Raw genomic sequence first — 17779 nt, 5'->3', positions numbered from 1 at the left:
AATATCTTGTAAAAGGTTGTCTATCTCTTGTAGACCTCCTAAGTGTTGGTGGAGCTGTAGGCATTTGTTGTTGATCACTAATAGAGTCATTTTCTGAAGTATTTGGATCAACTACATCATGCTGGTCATCCTAATAGTCATTCTGAAGATCGTCCTAATGCACATCATTCTGAACTTCACTCAAAAAGTTTCAAGCATATGACATACAAACTAGATAAAAAATCAATCAAATCATAACCATTCTAGGGCTTTGTCTTATCTACTTGTTTGATGTCATCAATGGTTTGGTCTTTAATGAATACTACATCTCAACTTCTCCTGAGTTTCTTCTAAATTGGATCATACAACCTATAGCAAAATTCATCCTAACCAAAACCCACAAAAATAACTCGTCGAGTCTTTGCATCCAATTTGGATCTCTCATCCATTGGGACATGAACAAACAATTTACAACCAAAAACTCTCAAATGATCATAGGAAACATCCTTAGCAAACCAAATTTTATCTGGAACTTCACAATGTAAAGCAACAGTCAATGACAAGTTTATCACATGTGTAGCGATGATATACAATGTCTCATCCTAAAATGATCTTGGCAATATTACCTCTAACAAGAGGCACCTGACTCTTCCAATTAGTGTCATATTCATTCTTTCAGACAAGCCATTGAATTGAGGTGTCTTTGGAGGAGTTTTCTCATGTCTTATGCCCTGTTGTCTGCAATATGCATCAAACGACCCACAATACTCACCACCATTATCAATGCGGATACATTTCAGTTTCTTCCTTATTTGGCTTTCCACTAAAGGTTGAAATTATTTAAACATGCAAGAACTTGATCTTTGGTTTTCAAGACATAAACCCAAAGCTTTCTGGAATGATCATCAATGAATATAACAAAATAAAGTGCACTGCCTAGTGACCTTACCTTTAAAGGACCACAAATATCAGAATGCACTAGTTCTAGAAAGTCTAACTTCCTTGAAGGAAAGTGTCTCTTGAAAAAAACTCTTCTCTATTTTCCTAACAAACAATGATCACACTTAGTTTTACATTTTTTACTCCAACAAGAAATTATTCTTGGCCAAACAGTAAAGATGCCTTTCACTTATGTGACTAAGCCTTTTGTGCCATAATTGGGATGGATTTTTTGAAAGGTTAGGTTTGGCAATACAATGAATGGCACCACAACCCAAGAGGGGAGGTGAATTGGATGATTTAGAAAATAAAACTTTTTAGGAGGTTTTGAAAGATAAATCACAAAATAGTGAATTGTAAATAAAAACACAATCAAAATGAATGTTAGAAACACAAGTAATTTATAGTGGTTTTGCTAAACTAAGTCTAATCCACTATCTTATCTTCTTATTAAGGATTTTCAAATCAATAATTCACTAAAACCTACTACCACACCCGATAGGCCCTTTAGCATAAACCGCTAGAAATTACAAGTCTCCTACTTAGACAAGTAGGCTCTTTAGCTCACAAGTTAGGAAAATACAAGAGTTGAACAAAGACAGAATCTAAGAGTAGACATTTTTAGTTACAATGATCTCTCAAAGTAAACACAAAACTTGAAATCAAATTATACAAATTAAGTACAAAGCCTTTTGAGAGAAAAATAAAACACAAGCAATTTTGAGAAGTATGAATACAATATGTATTCTCAACTCAACTCATTCCCATCCATTAATCTTTTTAAGTTCTCCATTTGGCTGTATTTATAGGCTACACAAAACCTTGAAACAAAACTAGTCGTTTGTGACCTTTGGAGTCTACAAAACTAGCTGTTAGAGACAAAAACAATTGATAGCATATAAGATATGGTCTGTTAGAGACAAAAACAGTTGACAGCATATAATTAAGATATGGTCAACAGGGCCAAAAATGGTCAACTAGAAATGATACAGATGCGATTGACCACACACGACCGAGAACTTGCATAAAAACGGCCAACATTGTAACACCCCACTTCCACGGGCATGTTATAACTTAGGAAATTTTGACTATATATATATATTTTTTTTTTAATAACTCATCATGATTTGATTTCAAAATTTCCCTACTACCTGCCTATCATTAACTTACTTACTTTATATATGCTAGGATAGGTAATCATTAATAGCGGAAGCAAGAATCGAACCTCAACATACCTCAAACATTAATAATATTACATGATTGCCTCAACGAAATTGGTAATACAAGATTATTCGACAATAGTACTTAAGTCTTTCAACATAACATAAAACATGACATAAGTTTTTTTTTTTTCCAACATAACTTGAAAACATAACATATCATAACTTAAAGCATAACATAGTACGACTGATACATGATCGGGTCCTTATACATGAACTAAATGCAAGAATTAACTTCATAATGTCTTGCGTCTTTATAATTCATCCACTTCCATGTCTTCGCTGCAACCTTTATTTGGAACGTTTGAATGTTCCAGGGGCAACGTCCACATTAGATGATGAATCATCTAAGTAAGAGTACATCATAATGCATATGTATGTATGCAATGCACATAACATCATAACTCTCATGTTTGGGTTGACTGCACCTTAAAATTACCCGCCATTTTTCCAGTCTCCCTGCCAGACCAGGGTGTATGGGTGTAACCTTGGCAAAGTAATGGAGCCAGTACCTAATCCCAAACCCATGCAACGTATGACCGTGAATCTCATCATGCTCGTATGCATATTTCATAATTCAATACATGTAAATGCAATCTACATGACATACTCATATCAAGGCATAACAACATGATAAAATTATTTACATAAAATCAAATTTTGGTGGAATCACTTGCAAGCCATTTTCATAAACTAAATCCAGTTGAATAGTACCACTTACCTTGCAAAAAGATAATTTTGCCTCTAGTAAAATTTTACCTCAAAATTCGCGTCGGACTTCTAATCTTACTCAATTATGAACCTTGGCGTACCCTGGGCATCATAATTATTTAAGAAAATCATATTTCTAATTTTCCCTAATTTTCCTAATTTCTCTCATTTCCCCTTATTATTTTCTCAAGATTATGAAATAAATACTTCCTCATAAATTTTTCTCAATTTCTCTTCTCAATAATTCCTAAAGCAATATTCCTAAGCCCCATAAATTTCCTCATAATTTTCAGAATCCATGTTCTATTTATTTCTCATTTTCTCTTTGATTTTCAAGCATCTATTGCCTAAAAAAAATCCATAATAAATACTAATCATGCATTTCTCTTCCAATTTCATCATCAAAAATTCTAAAATATCATTCTCATATTTCTGAAATTTTTGAAGATAACTCACCTTCCCGCGGAGCGATTCAGTATTCTTCAATATTGCGATGAAATCTCGATTTGCATATCCAACAACGCCTTTTGCCACAAATTTTCACACAAACTACTAAATCCAGCCTATAGGATTTTTCTAGAAATTTTTTGGTATTTTTCTCTCTCTATTTTTTTTTCTTTCTTTTTTTTCAATCTCTCTCTCATTCTCAAATCTTTCTTTCTTATAACCTTTCTCCTTCTAATCTAAGTCCTCAAACCTTTCTAGTTTTCTCTATTTATAGAAGGTTGAGTTAAGCTTAGCATAATTGTAGTGACTCACTATCTTTAATTATTTTGTCACATTTCTTAATTATTTTTCACTAAATATCACTAAAAATCTTTAATTATTTATTTACACCTTACTTTGTCTCCCACATTTCTCAATTATTTCATCCATTATCTTTGATTATTTGTTCACACCTTACTTTGTCTCCCACATTTCTCAATTATTTCACTCATCATCTTTAATTATTTTGTCATCTTTCTTAATTATTTTTCACTAAATTTTACTCATAATCTTTAATTATTTGTCCACACCCTATTTTATCTCCAACATTTCTCAATTATTTCACTCATTTTCTTTGATTATTTGTCTACACCTTAATTTATCTCCAACATTTCTCAATTATTTCACCCATCATCTTTAATTATTTTGTCATCTTTCTTAATTATTTTTCACTAAATCTCACTCATAATTTTTAATTATTTGTCCACACCCTACTTAGCCTTTTATTTTTTCAACTTAACCCACTAACTCTAAGCCCATTTACTTAGTCTTTATTTTTCCAACTTAGCCCACTAACTTTAAACCCATTTACTTAGTCTTTATTTTTTCAACTTAGCCCACTAACTCTAAGCCTATTTATTTAATCTTTATTTTTTCCAACTTAGCCCACTAACTCTAAACCCATTAATTTAGCATTTCTTTTTTTTAATTTAACTCACTAATTCTAAACTCATTTACTTAACATTTCTTTTTTCCAACATAGCCTACTAACTCTAAGCCATTAGTTTTTTTCAATTATAATATTTAATGGATGCCAAAAAAAAATTTAAAAAAAAAATATTTATTATTATTCTCAAAATACCAGGATATTACAAATATGCTTAAAAAACAATCAACACTTTAAGAGAACACAGTCGACTCCTTTTGAAAAGCAGTCGACCATTTTTCAAAAATGCTTAACTCCTTTTCAAAAACAGTTGACATGATGGCCTTCAAAATTAAAATATGGATTTGAGATTCAAATGCAATATGGCCAATTTTGATATATCAAATATTCTTTTGACAAATAAAACTTATTTTTTCAAGCCAACTGCTATCAAGAATATTAAACACAAGATTTTTGGCAAAGAATAAAATTGATTTTTTTATGATTGGTGCTTATAGAATGATTTAAGAGCACCAAGTGTAGAACCATTTACAAAATATTTTCATCATAAAAATAATATTATTTTTTATCATCAAAACCATAACAAAGGAAAAACAACATTTTTATCCTCCACTACAATAACATTGTCTTTTAAAATTGAAGTGTGCATCAAATATAACTTCAAACACATCTTTCCCCTAGCCACAACTAAGGAGCCTTTAGTAAGTTTACAATTTCCTGAAACAAAACTATTTCAAAATCCTTCATCATTAAATTTACCAACTAAAATCAAATTTAAACAAATATATGATGCATGTCTAACATCCCTAAGCATTAACCTTGTTCCATTATCTATTTCCAAGCAAAAATCTCCCATGCCAACCACCTTGGACAAGCCATCATTCCCTATCTTTAATACTCCAAAATCACCAAACGTATAAGATGTGAAAAATTCCTTCCTAGATGTGACATGAAATGAAACACCATTGTCTATCATCCAACTTGTCTCAAGGCATGTAAGATTAATCGACTTCTCATCATAGACAGTAATGAGATCATTTGAAGCAGCTGTTACAGCACGATCACTATTGTCCTCATCTTTCTTCTCTTGCTTGTTACTTTTTCCTTTATTCTATCTTCAACTATAAACAATATTTCTTGATATGTCTCTTTTTTACCACATTGGTGACATTCAAGATTCTTGTGCTTCGACCTTGACTTGCTCCTGCTTTTATCTTTAGCTTTCTAACCCTTATTCTTATTCCTACCTTTGTCTTTAGTAATAAGGACTTCCATTCGTGATCATGATGATGAACCCTAAGATCTTCTCATTTCTTCATTCAACACCCTACTTCTAGCATATTCCAAAGTTACCTTACCATTAGGACTGAATTGGTTAATGAAATTCGAAATCTTTCCCAAAAGTATGGTAGAGCATTAAGCAACCAAAGGCCTTGAATCTCGTCATCAAAATTTATGCCCATTCTTGACAACTAATCAAAGATTCCTTGAAAATCATTTAGATGGTCAAAAATAGACTTTCCTTCCTTGTATTCCAACTTCCCCATTTGCTTGAGCAAAAATATCTTGTTATTTCTAGTTTTTGAAGCATACAAGGTTTCAAGCATATTCCACTAAGTTCTAGCATATGTCTCATTAACAATCACTACAACAAATTTTAGATTAAGAGGCATTTAAAAATGCCTTAATAAATAGTTTATTGAGGCATTTTAATTATTAGGGCATTAATAAAAATGTCGCGTGTAATTGTGGCCCAAAAATGTATTGAGGCATTTATAAATGCCTCAAAAACAACTATAAATCTAAGTTTGTTGCGACACTTAAAAATAGCTCAAAAATCACTATAAATTTATTTTTCATATCCCCCACAAGACCTTCTTTTAACTCTAACTTACTTCTCCCTCAACTTGAACCCTAAACCTTGCCTTCTTCTTACACACGCGTGACCACCTAATCTACACATCATCTTATTAATATATATGCATATGTTTATTTTATAGTATATCTAAGTTTCATTAGAATTATTCTATTATGGCACTTAAGATTTGTCTATTAGGACACTTCATCAGAGTGTCTTGCTAGAATTATTTTAATGGGGCATTTCAAAAATTCTGCCATATTAGATTTATCTATTAAGACACTTATATTTGTCTATTAGGGCATTTCATTGTCGTGCCTCATTAGAATTGTTTTATTGGGGCACTTCTTTAAATTGTGCCTTAAAATTGTATTTTATAGGGCATTTAATTGTTGTGCCTCATTAAAGTTATTGTATTGGGGCACTTTTTTAGACTGTGCCTTAAAATGGTATTTTAGATGACACTTTCTAAAAAATGCCCTAAAAAAGATGCCTCAACAAATCATTTTTGTTGTAGTGAATGTAATTTAGAACATTGTCTTCTTCCCATTGTCGAATATAACCACATACTTGTTGATGCTCAAAATCCCAATCTTCATTGGACATAGATTTAGGTTTTTGAGTACTAAACACTAGTTAATGCATCTTTTTTGCAAATAAAAAATCTTTGATTTTACCCTTCCCCTTGTGAGGAAGCTAAATATGTAAGTAATTGTCCAAACTGATAAAAACCAATCACACAAGAGACACAAAATTTTAATGTGGAAAACATCTTCGAATTGAATAGTAAAAACTACAAGACCAAAGATATCCATCAAATAAGCTTCACTATAATCAGTCGATTGTCTACAAATATCCCTCTTAGACTTTTACAAACCAGCAACAATAACTTCACCAAAAAAAGGGATCCCATAGCAACAATCAACAAAATAATAGAAGAAATAGGAGAAAAAATCACCAAAAACACAATTTTTGTTACGACCAAGCACACAATACTTGCAAGTCTCCAAATTCAAATCCCACCGTCCATATTGGAGAATGAGGAGTCTAGAAGCTCATTCCAAAAATCAAATTGATCGAACCATAGATCACTTTAGATCATCAAAATGATCACAACTACATAAAGTTGGAAATACCTGGAAAACAACTTCTTCCCAAAACAAAGTACTGTTCCCAGCAAATAGTATATCTTCATAACTCAAAAAAACAAGAGCTGACCATTTAGATTAAAGCACCACGAGTATAGAGCACTCAGTCCAAAAATCATATAAGGATCAAACCACAAGATACTTTAGATCAGCCGTTTGGTCACAACTGTATTTTCCAAACTTTTTCTTCTCTCTTTTGACTACTTCTCTCTACAGCCTTAATTATGGCAAAAGTGCTATATATGTATAGCACAAAATTGGGCCAAAAAAGAACCTTTAAAATAAGCTTTTGTCCATCAAATTTGGACTTTTTCTCCACATAAGAAAGGAGCCCACGGCCCATGTCTTCTGAAGTCGCTCCCCGGTTTGGGATTTTGTTTTTTTCAGTGGTTATCCATCGATGTGGGCCGTTATAATGGTGATAACAGTGTAGATAAATATTAGTGATCAGTCTAGTAATGTTTGTGAGGGCAGTGATATTCTGTTTAAAATTAATTAAAAAATCCCTCATCAAATTCTATTCATCTGAATAAATTGAAAATTATTTTTCGTTTAAGTTAGACCAAAATATTGACAATGACGTTCTCCGTGGGACAATTATTTGTGACATTCAACATTAAACTGCAAGAGTAAGAGAAGACAAGTAGGGATAATTTTCATACTCTCTTAGTAAAATGCAAGACATGTATTATAAACAGCACAAATCACAGTTAGGCTGCCACACACCCCTCCCTAAGGCTGCCAAGAGAATGCAAGAAAGGGCTTGCAAAATCAAATTTATCAAATGATACTGCTGGTTCAGATGTGCCTTATAATTTATCCAATGGAGGCGTAAGCATAGCTCTCCCACTGAATGTATCATTTGAGTTGAGATAATAGAAGTATTTTACAGTACTACTCTTACTAATCTTTATTTAAAAAAAAAAAAACTAGGTAAAAGAATACTAATTAAAAATAATTTTTAAATACATAATAAGACTAATAAATTAACAAAATACTTAAAATCCCTCCAAAGAATTAGTGAGTGATGATAATATCCTTGCACAAATCTCGTGTAGGCCGCAGGTCAACGTTGTTTTTCATGCCAGAACGACTAGCATAGCCTCAATTAATTAAGTTGAACACAGGGAGAGGAGCGATGCGCCTGACCTCACGTTGAAGATGACGCGCCGTAAGTGTGATGTGTGCTCGTTTAATATAAGTCTGATGTGTTATTTTCAGAGAGAAAACGCTCCTTTTATGTCGGGTTTCGCTTTCAACTTCACGGTCGATTGCTCAATGCTCAAAATAAATTAATAAGGATTCAGTTTTTTTTTTTTTTTTTGGACATACATAAGATAACGAAAGAGACATGGAGAAAGAGAGAGGATGACCTTGACTTTTACACAATGGATTATGAAGGAGGGTGTTTGTGTGGAGTACAGAGAAAGCAGAGCCAAGGGCACCATTAATGTTGCTGGGTTCTGCTGCAAGGCCCACATTGAGCTGTGGAAGAAGGTACAATAATTCTTTACATTTCATTAAATTACACAGATCTCTAATCTTTTACACAATTTTTTTTAAACTTGTCTGAATGATGCACTATCTTTGTTTTAATCAAAGCCAAATTCGGATTTTTATCTAGTGGGTGTGGATGGGAAATTCTTTTTAGATTGATGTTGGTTCTGGGTACATATATTATAATTGATTGATTACAAGTATATATAATCAATTAGACACTAACAAATCTCTTGTTTTTTGTTAAATATTTGTGGGTTTTCATTTCCTTCTGATGGGTTTTCTTTTGTTTGCAGCAACAACGAACAAGGAAATTCAAGATTGTGGCGAGAGATGAGACAGAGGAATAGCATGGCAATTGTGAGTGTTATGGATGCATGGATCTGTGGGTAGAAACTTGGGAGTGGTGTTATCCTTCGGAAATTAGAGATGCTCATTAGTAATTCTAGTGTTGTGATGACTTTTGCAAGTAAAGAATAAATTGTTTTTTAACTTCCTCTAGCCTTGTTATTTTATTTTATGTTGGGATAAAATTTCGAACATATTAAATATATCTATATAATAAGGCAAAACAATTTTTTAAAATGTCTAAAATATATCAAAGATATATTTTGATTCTATGACTAAGATAGATTTTGAATGTTGGTCAATGACGAAGATGAATTAAACTTCATGCCTAGCTTCTCTCCCCTCCCCCCCCCCCCCCCCTATCCTGGTTGATGGTCATGGCCGTGGCAACAAGCGACAACTAGTATGTATTGTTTGATATTTAATTTTTAATTTAATTTATTCAAATTGTAGAGTACTTACTAATATGTTTTATTATATAAATTTAGTATTTTTTTATTATAAAATGCTAACAAGTATATAATAACTTTAATTTTTGTATTTTGTTCAATGTTTATAATTTTTTTTACTTGCTCTTATATTTCGATTTGCAATATATTGGTAAACATTATAAATCTTATATGTTTGTTTATTATTTGAATTTTGTATAACGTTTAATACAAGTAAAATTGTTACAAATTCTTCATAAATTTTTATATAATATGTATAAATTATAATTATATTTTAATTTTAATATTATTTACATCATTTCTTTAGGTATAGATATATGTAGACGAAAAAAAATTTTATCTCTAAAAAACAATTGGGGACATGATTTTTTAATTAGAGACGAAAAAAAATTTTCTATTTAAATTTAAAGATGAAAAAAAATTCATCACTAAAAGTAAAAATTTCATCGCAAAATTTAATTTATTTTGTCACTGATTTTGTCAAAATTTATAGGTCCACGCGTTTCATGCTTTGATGTACATAGAAGGAATAAATAAAATGCATATATCGCAGAAGATGAGTTGGAAATTGACAATCAACCTTCACCTTCTCTTATTTGAAAGAAAATTGCTTGATTCTCTTAACTGTCTTCATCTCACTTCCTTCTTTCTTCTAAGGGTGTAAGTAAGACCAGTAGACCACCCATTTGTTTCATATATATATATATATATACACGTCAGTGTTGTCCAAATTTTCCATATTGGAAAGCCAATAAAATTAAAAAATTAAAACTTTATTTGAGACCTTCTATTTTTGTATAAATATGCATCTTTAATTTAAAATTAAAGAAACAGAAACTCACGAGAAGAGGTTTGGAAAGGAAGATCCTTCAATTTCTTGGGGACAAACCCTGCTTGGAGCAAGCAGGGCCCTCAGCTCGCTGCTGGCCCCTGCAAGGAGCAAAGGCCAAACCGCAAGACCTGGCCCCGTTTATTTAACCCTTATTTTAGTTCAATTTCACTATCTCTCAACTTAACTAAATTCGAACTTAATTTACTAGACCCAATTAATGTCTACTATTTCTCTGTAACTCACACCAACACCCATTAAATTTTATCTCGAGTTCTGTTTAATTAATTCATTCAAATCAATTGTCACGAGATAAATTTTGTTTTGGTATTTAATGAAAATATTTGGGTGTTACAACATTGGGTTCTTCAAAACTTGAAAAACCCAAGATCAGGGCTCTTTGATTTTTAGAAGATATTATATATATATATATATAGAGAGAGAGAGAGAGAGAGATTTAAATGAGAAGTATTTTTGATAATTTAAAAATTTTAACCATGATTGATTCAACTTTTAAACTTCTCTGCTTGTAATATTTCAAAATAAAAGAGAGCTGATGAATGTCAGTATCTAAAAATATGTGGATGTAATTTATCCTATTTGACGAGCGTAATGTTTAGAATTTGAAATGGGGACAGCTGCATGTTAATAGTAATAATGTGCTTTATCCAGCTATTATTCCATCATAAAAGGTTTGGACCATAGGTGTTTTTAACGTACAACTCAAATAATTGAATCACTATAAGTTAGGATTCGGATTTAATAGGTCGTGGGTTTGATTCTTTACTCTGTGTAATGAGGTAAAATCTTCACCTGTGATTTATCTTATCTGTCAAAATTAAAGATATAAGATGTAAGAGATTGCACAAAGACGATAATCTCAAAGCTTGGGCCATAGGTCCTAAAATGACAAAAAATTTGGACTGTTCGATATGATAAAAAGATTCCATTATCAAAATTATCCTTTTTGGATTTTTCCTTGTGGTGCATCATATAGTATTTTCAGTGTTCTAATATTCATATACATTGATAACTGATCAAGTGCTAGTGGAGGATATTCAAGCGTTGATTAGTAAGCATTGCCAGTGGCTGATAGGATATTTTTTGTATGGTCTAAAAAATATAAAAATTTTAAAGTATGTTTACATGTGGAGAATATTTTTTATTTTTTATTTTATATCTATTTCTATATTTTTATTTTTACAAAAAATCAGAAAAAAATAAAAAAACTCATTTATTTGTATTATATATGAAACTAATTTTAAACTTTAAAATATATTCAAAATCATGCAAAAAAAAAAGATGTAGCATCGATGGCACGACAGTCTAACGAAAGAGAGCCAAACAAAAAAAATAAGCCTGGCAAAGAAAGGAGTTGTCACTATCACCGTTGTAAAGGTAGGTATAGTGGGGATGATCAAGGGATGAGGAAGGAACAAAGAGAGGAAAAGGGCCATGGGAAATAAGGCATTGGTGCTGCTTATCGTTGAGAACAAGAAGAGAAGAGATTGGTTGTGCTTGTCGTCACAATGGCAGAGAGCAGAAGGGAAGAGAAAAGTAAGGCATGGTGAGTAGGTGAGTGGATGCGAATGAAATACTAGAAAAATGAAAACCAAAAGGAAAAAAATTATTGTTGATAAAATTACTTAAATTTAAAAAGTATAATTTTCCTAAAAAAACATTTTTAAGGTTTACTATAATTTTAAAAAATAAAAAAATATTTTTTCTATTTTTTAATTTAAAAATAGAACTTTTTTCGACACAATTTTTATTTTTTTTTATCTTTATAGAAACATTTTATAAAAAACTACTCTAGTTTTTTAGAAATAAACAAACCCTTATTAGCTTCCGGTAGAGGCTGATGTCAGCAATAGTTTTGGGGTGGGTGATGTAATTTCTCTTTATGTTTTTGCTAACTCTTACGGCAGGCAGCCCCAAAAAGTAAATAGTTTTGTAATCCTGTTGGCTAGACTGCCTCTTTCTAATTGTCAAACGAATACAAGAGTTTAGGAAGAACATGGCTAAAAGTCTATCACTACTGAATTCACCAAATTAAGATGACACTGGATGATTGTTTTTGTGCGAATTTTGATATTTGTATTCTCGATTATATCAAAAGAGATAGATTATAAGTTGGGTGCTTGATCCTTATATAAAATGAGAATCAAACTTGTAACTCATCGAATTGATACCGACATATTATTTATCCAACCGTTTGATACATGTTTTACGAGTAAGATGACACTTACACTCGTTAAAAAAGACCAAGGATTTTCAAACTTAACATATAAGATATATATATATATACATATACACGTGCATATATAATACATTATATAAATCACGTATGTTGGCTGCTATTTATGAACGCTAGTTCCCTCTAAGCTATTCCCGAAATAAAAGGAATAAGAGGGACCTAGAAAGCCATTTAAAACTTGGCCAGTTTGAGCTGCCTAAAAACATCATCAATGATACCTCGAAAGGTAAATGCTTTTCTTGCTTCCTTCTATCAGTGACAAAACAGTCGCAGAAATGTGTTTGGAAGTGAGTCCTGCCTCTTCCATCTGCATTGCTTGAGGCCCATGCTCGATGTATCGGTCTGGAAGAATTATTGGTCTCCACTGCACGACGTTAACAACAATAACAGATTAAGCCTTAAATCCACTAGGTCATGCTCTCCATTACACGAGAACCAAAAAAAGAAGGGAAAAGGAAAAAAGGAACATAACTTTGTTGTGCCTAGTCCTAGAATATGGGAACAACGTGAAGGGATATATAACTTTAATTACCTTGAGATGTCCATCCAATAATCCATTCAAACCCAAGAAATGAGAAACGTGAGAACTGAACCCTCCAATGGATCCTTCTTCCACAGTGACAAGAACTTCATGCTCTTGAGCCAAATGTCTGATTAAATTTCCATCAAGAGGCTTGCAGAATCGCGCATCAGCCACGGTTGCTGAGATGCCAAGAACTTGAAGAAGTTGTGCTGCCTCTAAACAGTTTTGCACTATTGTTCCATAACCTAAAATGGCGACCCTCATCCCTTCCCTTAGCACTCTTCCTCTACCTACCTGTCTTTCAAATTCTCGAGTTAGCAAAACAGAATGCAGCAGGAAATATTTCTTTACAAATACAGAACAATTGGTTCAGAAATTTAGTCTCATTTTGAAAGTGATAACTATGAAATTAAACAAAGGAAAAGATGGAAATAGAAAACGAAAACACATTTTGAGTATAAGTAAACCACCCTAGGCTTTATATTGATAACATGTGTACCTCTAGAGGAGTCCCTTTGTTATTGAGTGGAAGAATGGAACCGATGCCATTCCCTCTGGGGTACCTCAAGCAACTAGGTCGATCATCGATGGCTGCAGCAGTGGCAACCATATGCATAAGCTCACTCTCACAAGAAGGAGCCATGACCACCATATTGGGCAAGCAAGCCATGAAAGTAGTGTCAAAGGCCCCACAATGTGTCGGACCATCTGCACCAACAAGGCCAGCCCTGTCCACTGCAAATCTTACTGGAAGCTTTTGAAGATCGACGTCATGAACTACCTGCTCCACAAAATGAGATGATGGTTAATTTGCCACAAATATCTTCAGTTCATAGTATTTACCAACAGAAACTACTTCAAACTGTTCAGTTTCTTTTTTCTTTATTATGTATAGTTGTCCAGTTAAATCACTTAAAAGCCATAAATGGATATACACATTGGTTTGAATATTGACAATGGCCTTGAATCATAGCATCAGTTTCCATGTAGATGAAGTCCATGAATACTACACAAGCAAACTAAGATAGAACCTTTAGATGTTTAATTCACCTGATCAAAACCTCTTTGGAGAAAAGAAGAGTAAATAGCGCAGAAGGGCTTGAGACCTTCTGTAGCTAGACCCGCAGCAAATGTGACGGCATGTTGTTCTGCTATCCCAACATCAAAACATCTATCAGGGAACCGTTTCTGGAAAAGGTTAAGTCCAGTACCTCCGCCCATTGCAGCATGGATCGCTACTATTTTGTCATCTTTCTCGGCCTCAGCAATTAAGGACTCTGCGAAGTACCGAGTATACGAAAGGGTATTGGTTTTGGTCTTCAACTGCTTCCCTGAAATAGGATCAAACTTGACAACACCTATGTATAAAACAACACCCACTTAGACAAATGCCCAAAAATTGAATATTTCAGATCATTCAGAAATTGTTGTTGATCAATTAATATGTATAAGAAGATATAAGCACCATGCATCTTATCGGCTGCAACTTCAGCTGGAGGATAGCCTTTTCCTTTCTCGGTAATAATATGGATGAGAACTGGCCCAGTTGCAGGCATGGCTTTCACCTTCTGTAAGATATTCACTAGGTCTTCCACATTATGGCCATCCACAGGGCCAACATAATACAATCCAAGTTCTTCAAATAGGCAGCCTTCAGAACCAGCCATTGTTCCTCGCACAAATGAATCGATTTTGGCAGCAATTTCATGTGTCTGGGTTCCCATCTGCTTTGTGATGGCCTGTTAATGTGTTAATAATAAGTTTATAAGTCTTCTATAGCATGAAATAGGAGAGATGACAAAAAATTCAATAAACAACAAGATTATGGATAAGAATATTACTTTGGCTGCGTCACGAAGTTGACGGAACTTTCTACTTGATTGCAGCCTTGTGAGGGCTCTGCTCAAAGCTCCAACAGGAGGAGCCGGACCGTCGACGGTGGCTGTGGGGAGAGACACTTGAGCATTGTCATTCAAGATGATTATCAGGTTTGTGTCAAGATAGCCCGCATTGTTCATTGCTTCGTATGCTTGTCCTGCAGTCATGGCTCCATCGCCTATCACGGCGACAACGTGGTTGTTCTTCTCCAACAAGTCTCTCCCGACCGCCATGCCTGAGAAAATTGTTAAAATTCTTGATTGGATTGAAATGTTTGGAAGGCCGTAGTAATAAGAAAATCAAGTTAAAGCCAATTTTAACGAGTTTTGACTTTTGAATTGAATAGAGCTTGTGACTAGTCTCGCACTAGATTTTGAGCTTGTGGTTGTTCCCAGTTGTTTAGCGTTAATTCAAGTTGAACCAGTACTAGGCCCACAGCCTAGCACATTCTCGATCGACAATGAAATATTCAGTATTGACATAGGGATCGATTTTTCTTTTTTTCTTTTTTATTAGGCTTTAAAGCAGGTTCCCCTTGCTAGACCTTGTGATGTAACAAGAAAAACGATGAGTGAAATTAAATAAAAGGAAGAAAATTAATTAAGGTTGATAGTCCGGAGTCATAGGTCGGTACCACAAAGAAAAACAAATTGCACGTACTGTTCCAAATAAGAAGCATATAGAAATAACGATGATCAAATATTGCATGGTAGCCATGATAAGTGAAAATTGTGTTACCTAAGGCAGCTGAAATGCTGGTAGAACTATGGCCAGCACCAAAAGCATCATGAACACTTTCCTCTCGTTTGGGGAAGCCTGAAAGCCCGCAGCTTTGCCGAATTGTATTCATTTTGCCTCTCCTTCCTGTCAAAATCTTGTGTGGGTATGTCTGCAAAGACCCCCCCAGTTCGCAATTATGACAATATATACGACCACTCAAAACTATAATATTATTATGGGTCCCCAACAAAATTGCTAGATGAAGATAATTACTACTGAATTCATAGAGCTAAATAATATAACCTGAATCCTAAATCTTACACTAAACAATATACTCATTAGATTTCTAATAAACTATTAATGTTGGCTGGCTCGATAACAAAAACCGTGTCCAAATGACCTGAATTCCCCGTCTATACAGCACTAGAATCATAGATATGCGTGTCATTAATTAATTACCTGGTGTCCAACATCCCAAATGATCTTATCTTCCGGCGTGTTGAAGACATGGTGAAGTGCCACAGTCAGCTCGGCTACTCCCAAGCTTGAGCTCAGATGACCTCCTGTTTTCGACACCGAATAAACGATCTCTTCACGTAGTTCATCAGCTAACGCTCCAAGTTCCTGAAAGGGCAGGGAAAATTACATAGCAAACAACAAATGGTTATCTATCAATTCTCTAGAATAGCTAAACATGCATTAATTTGAAGTTATTTAAGGGATGAAAAAGGAAAGGATACTTACATCTACTGAAAGATTCTTCATGTGAATTGGGTAGTTAATGGTATCCAAGATTGGGGTGAAGGGCTTTTCCCCAGTGAAATTGAGGGTCTTTGTGAATTGCCTTGTTGGGTGGTCAGTGTTTACCAATATCTTGCCAATACTTGCATTATTGTCCTGAGCTACTGCTGTCACCTGACAAAACTGTATATATATCCAACAGAGACAACTAATCAGTTCAAAAGAAACATTTGTGATCAGTGATGTGTTCTCTTTTAACTTAATTAAATAAAGAGAACGTGAAGGACCACTTTTAGTGGCGAGAATTGTATTGTCAGTAACTGCAGTAAAAAAAAAAGGAAAAAAAAAAAAAAAAAACTTGGGCTCCATTGCTTTCAGAACATATGCATTAAAACTCAGGAACACAGCAACCCGTTTTAGTGGATTGTGATTTGTGAGTCATATAACTGCAATCTTGGCTTAGTTTAGTACATATATATTTTACTAAGTTGCACAAAAAAAGCTGTTAATTAACTATTCAGACGTGGAAGTGAGGTCGTGAACAATTTCTGTCGGATAGCATGCTTGCAGGAGAGAGAGAGAGAGAAAGAGAGAGAGAGAGAGAGAGAGAGAGAGAGAGAGAGAGAGAGAGATGGAACACCTTTGGTTTGACGTGGGGAATAGAATTAATGGCAGCAGTTGAAGGACTCGAAGAAGAATGCCCATTTTGAGAACTAACAAGTTGCAGAAAACTGCTCTTGTAAACACCACAAAAAGCCATTCTCTCTCTCTCTCTCTCTCTCTCTCTCTCTCTCTCTCTATATATATATATATATATATATTTGTAGATAGATAAATAAATAGAACGATCGATCGATCTGAAGTTGAGAGATAAACAGAGATGGATCGATGGTTCTGAAGTTGAGATAGAGAAATTGATGAATCTGTTTGAAGTCCTGATATGTAACAGAAAATGATGAAAGTAGTGCTTGAAAGTGAAGGGGTAATTGTAGAAGACAAAATACTAGTTGGTGATCATGGGAATTGAGGGGGGCAGGCCTTTTATAGAGCCAAGTTATGCGGACAACTGATGAGGATCAAACTTATCAACAATTTAAGGAAATACAAATTTTGCACGTGTTAAAAGTTTTTAAAATGTAGTAGGTCCCCTTTGAATTATTTAATACTTTAAACGTACCACTGTTACTATTTTCATTTTGTTGGCTAACAACTATTTTTTTTTGTCCATCAGATAGAGTTTCACATAAAGTATCAAGGATTAAATTCTTATGATGGTTGTCCCATTGGAGGTGTAAACTAAATATTTTACT

The 17779-nt window shown here is 33.6% G+C and overlaps 1 protein-coding gene and 1 long non-coding RNA gene across 2 annotated transcripts; one reads left to right on the top strand and one right to left on the bottom strand.

The window, feature by feature from the left end:
• Positions 1–8258: 8258 nt before the first annotated feature.
• LOC127807003 (uncharacterized) lies at positions 8259–9170 on the top strand. The gene is made up of 3 exons (XR_008024559.1): positions 8259–8398; positions 8565–8724; positions 9021–9170. It is a non-coding gene; the product is annotated as an uncharacterized LOC127807003 (long non-coding RNA).
• Positions 9171–12604: 3434 nt separating this feature from the next.
• LOC127805512 (probable 1-deoxy-D-xylulose-5-phosphate synthase 2, chloroplastic) lies at positions 12605–17481 on the bottom strand. Its single transcript, XM_052342273.1, has 10 exons — positions 17110–17481; positions 16473–16652; positions 16188–16352; positions 15747–15897; positions 14972–15243; positions 14596–14869; positions 14181–14488; positions 13630–13911; positions 13140–13424; positions 12605–12971 (listed from the first exon to the last, which is right to left on the bottom strand). The coding sequence occupies exons 1-10, from the start codon at positions 17227–17229 to the stop codon at positions 12816–12818; spliced, it is 2193 nt and encodes a 730-aa protein (XP_052198233.1). The 5' UTR covers positions 17230–17481; the 3' UTR covers positions 12605–12815.
• Positions 17482–17779: the final 298 nt, after the last annotated feature.

This window comes from Diospyros lotus, chromosome 7 (assembly GCF_014633365.1).
Source record: "Diospyros lotus cultivar Yz01 chromosome 7, ASM1463336v1, whole genome shotgun sequence".
NCBI lineage: Eukaryota > Viridiplantae > Streptophyta > Magnoliopsida > Ericales > Ebenaceae > Diospyros > Diospyros lotus.
This window is presented reverse-complemented; position numbering and strand designations above follow the sequence as displayed.

Excerpts from the sequence above, each read along its gene's own strand:
- LOC127805512 (XM_052342273.1), bottom strand. The coding sequence starts at position 17,229 with ATGGCTTTTTGTGGTGTTTACAAGAGCAGTTTTCTGCAACTTGTTAGT. Across the intron at positions 15,244-15,746 it reads CAGCATTTCAGCTGCCTTAG|GCATGGCGGTCGGGAGAGAC; the intron begins GTAACACAATTT and ends CAATTTTCTCAG. Across the intron at positions 13,912-14,180 it reads TCCAAAGAGGTTTTGATCAG|GTAGTTCATGACGTCGATCT; the intron begins GTGAATTAAACA and ends TTTGTGGAGCAG.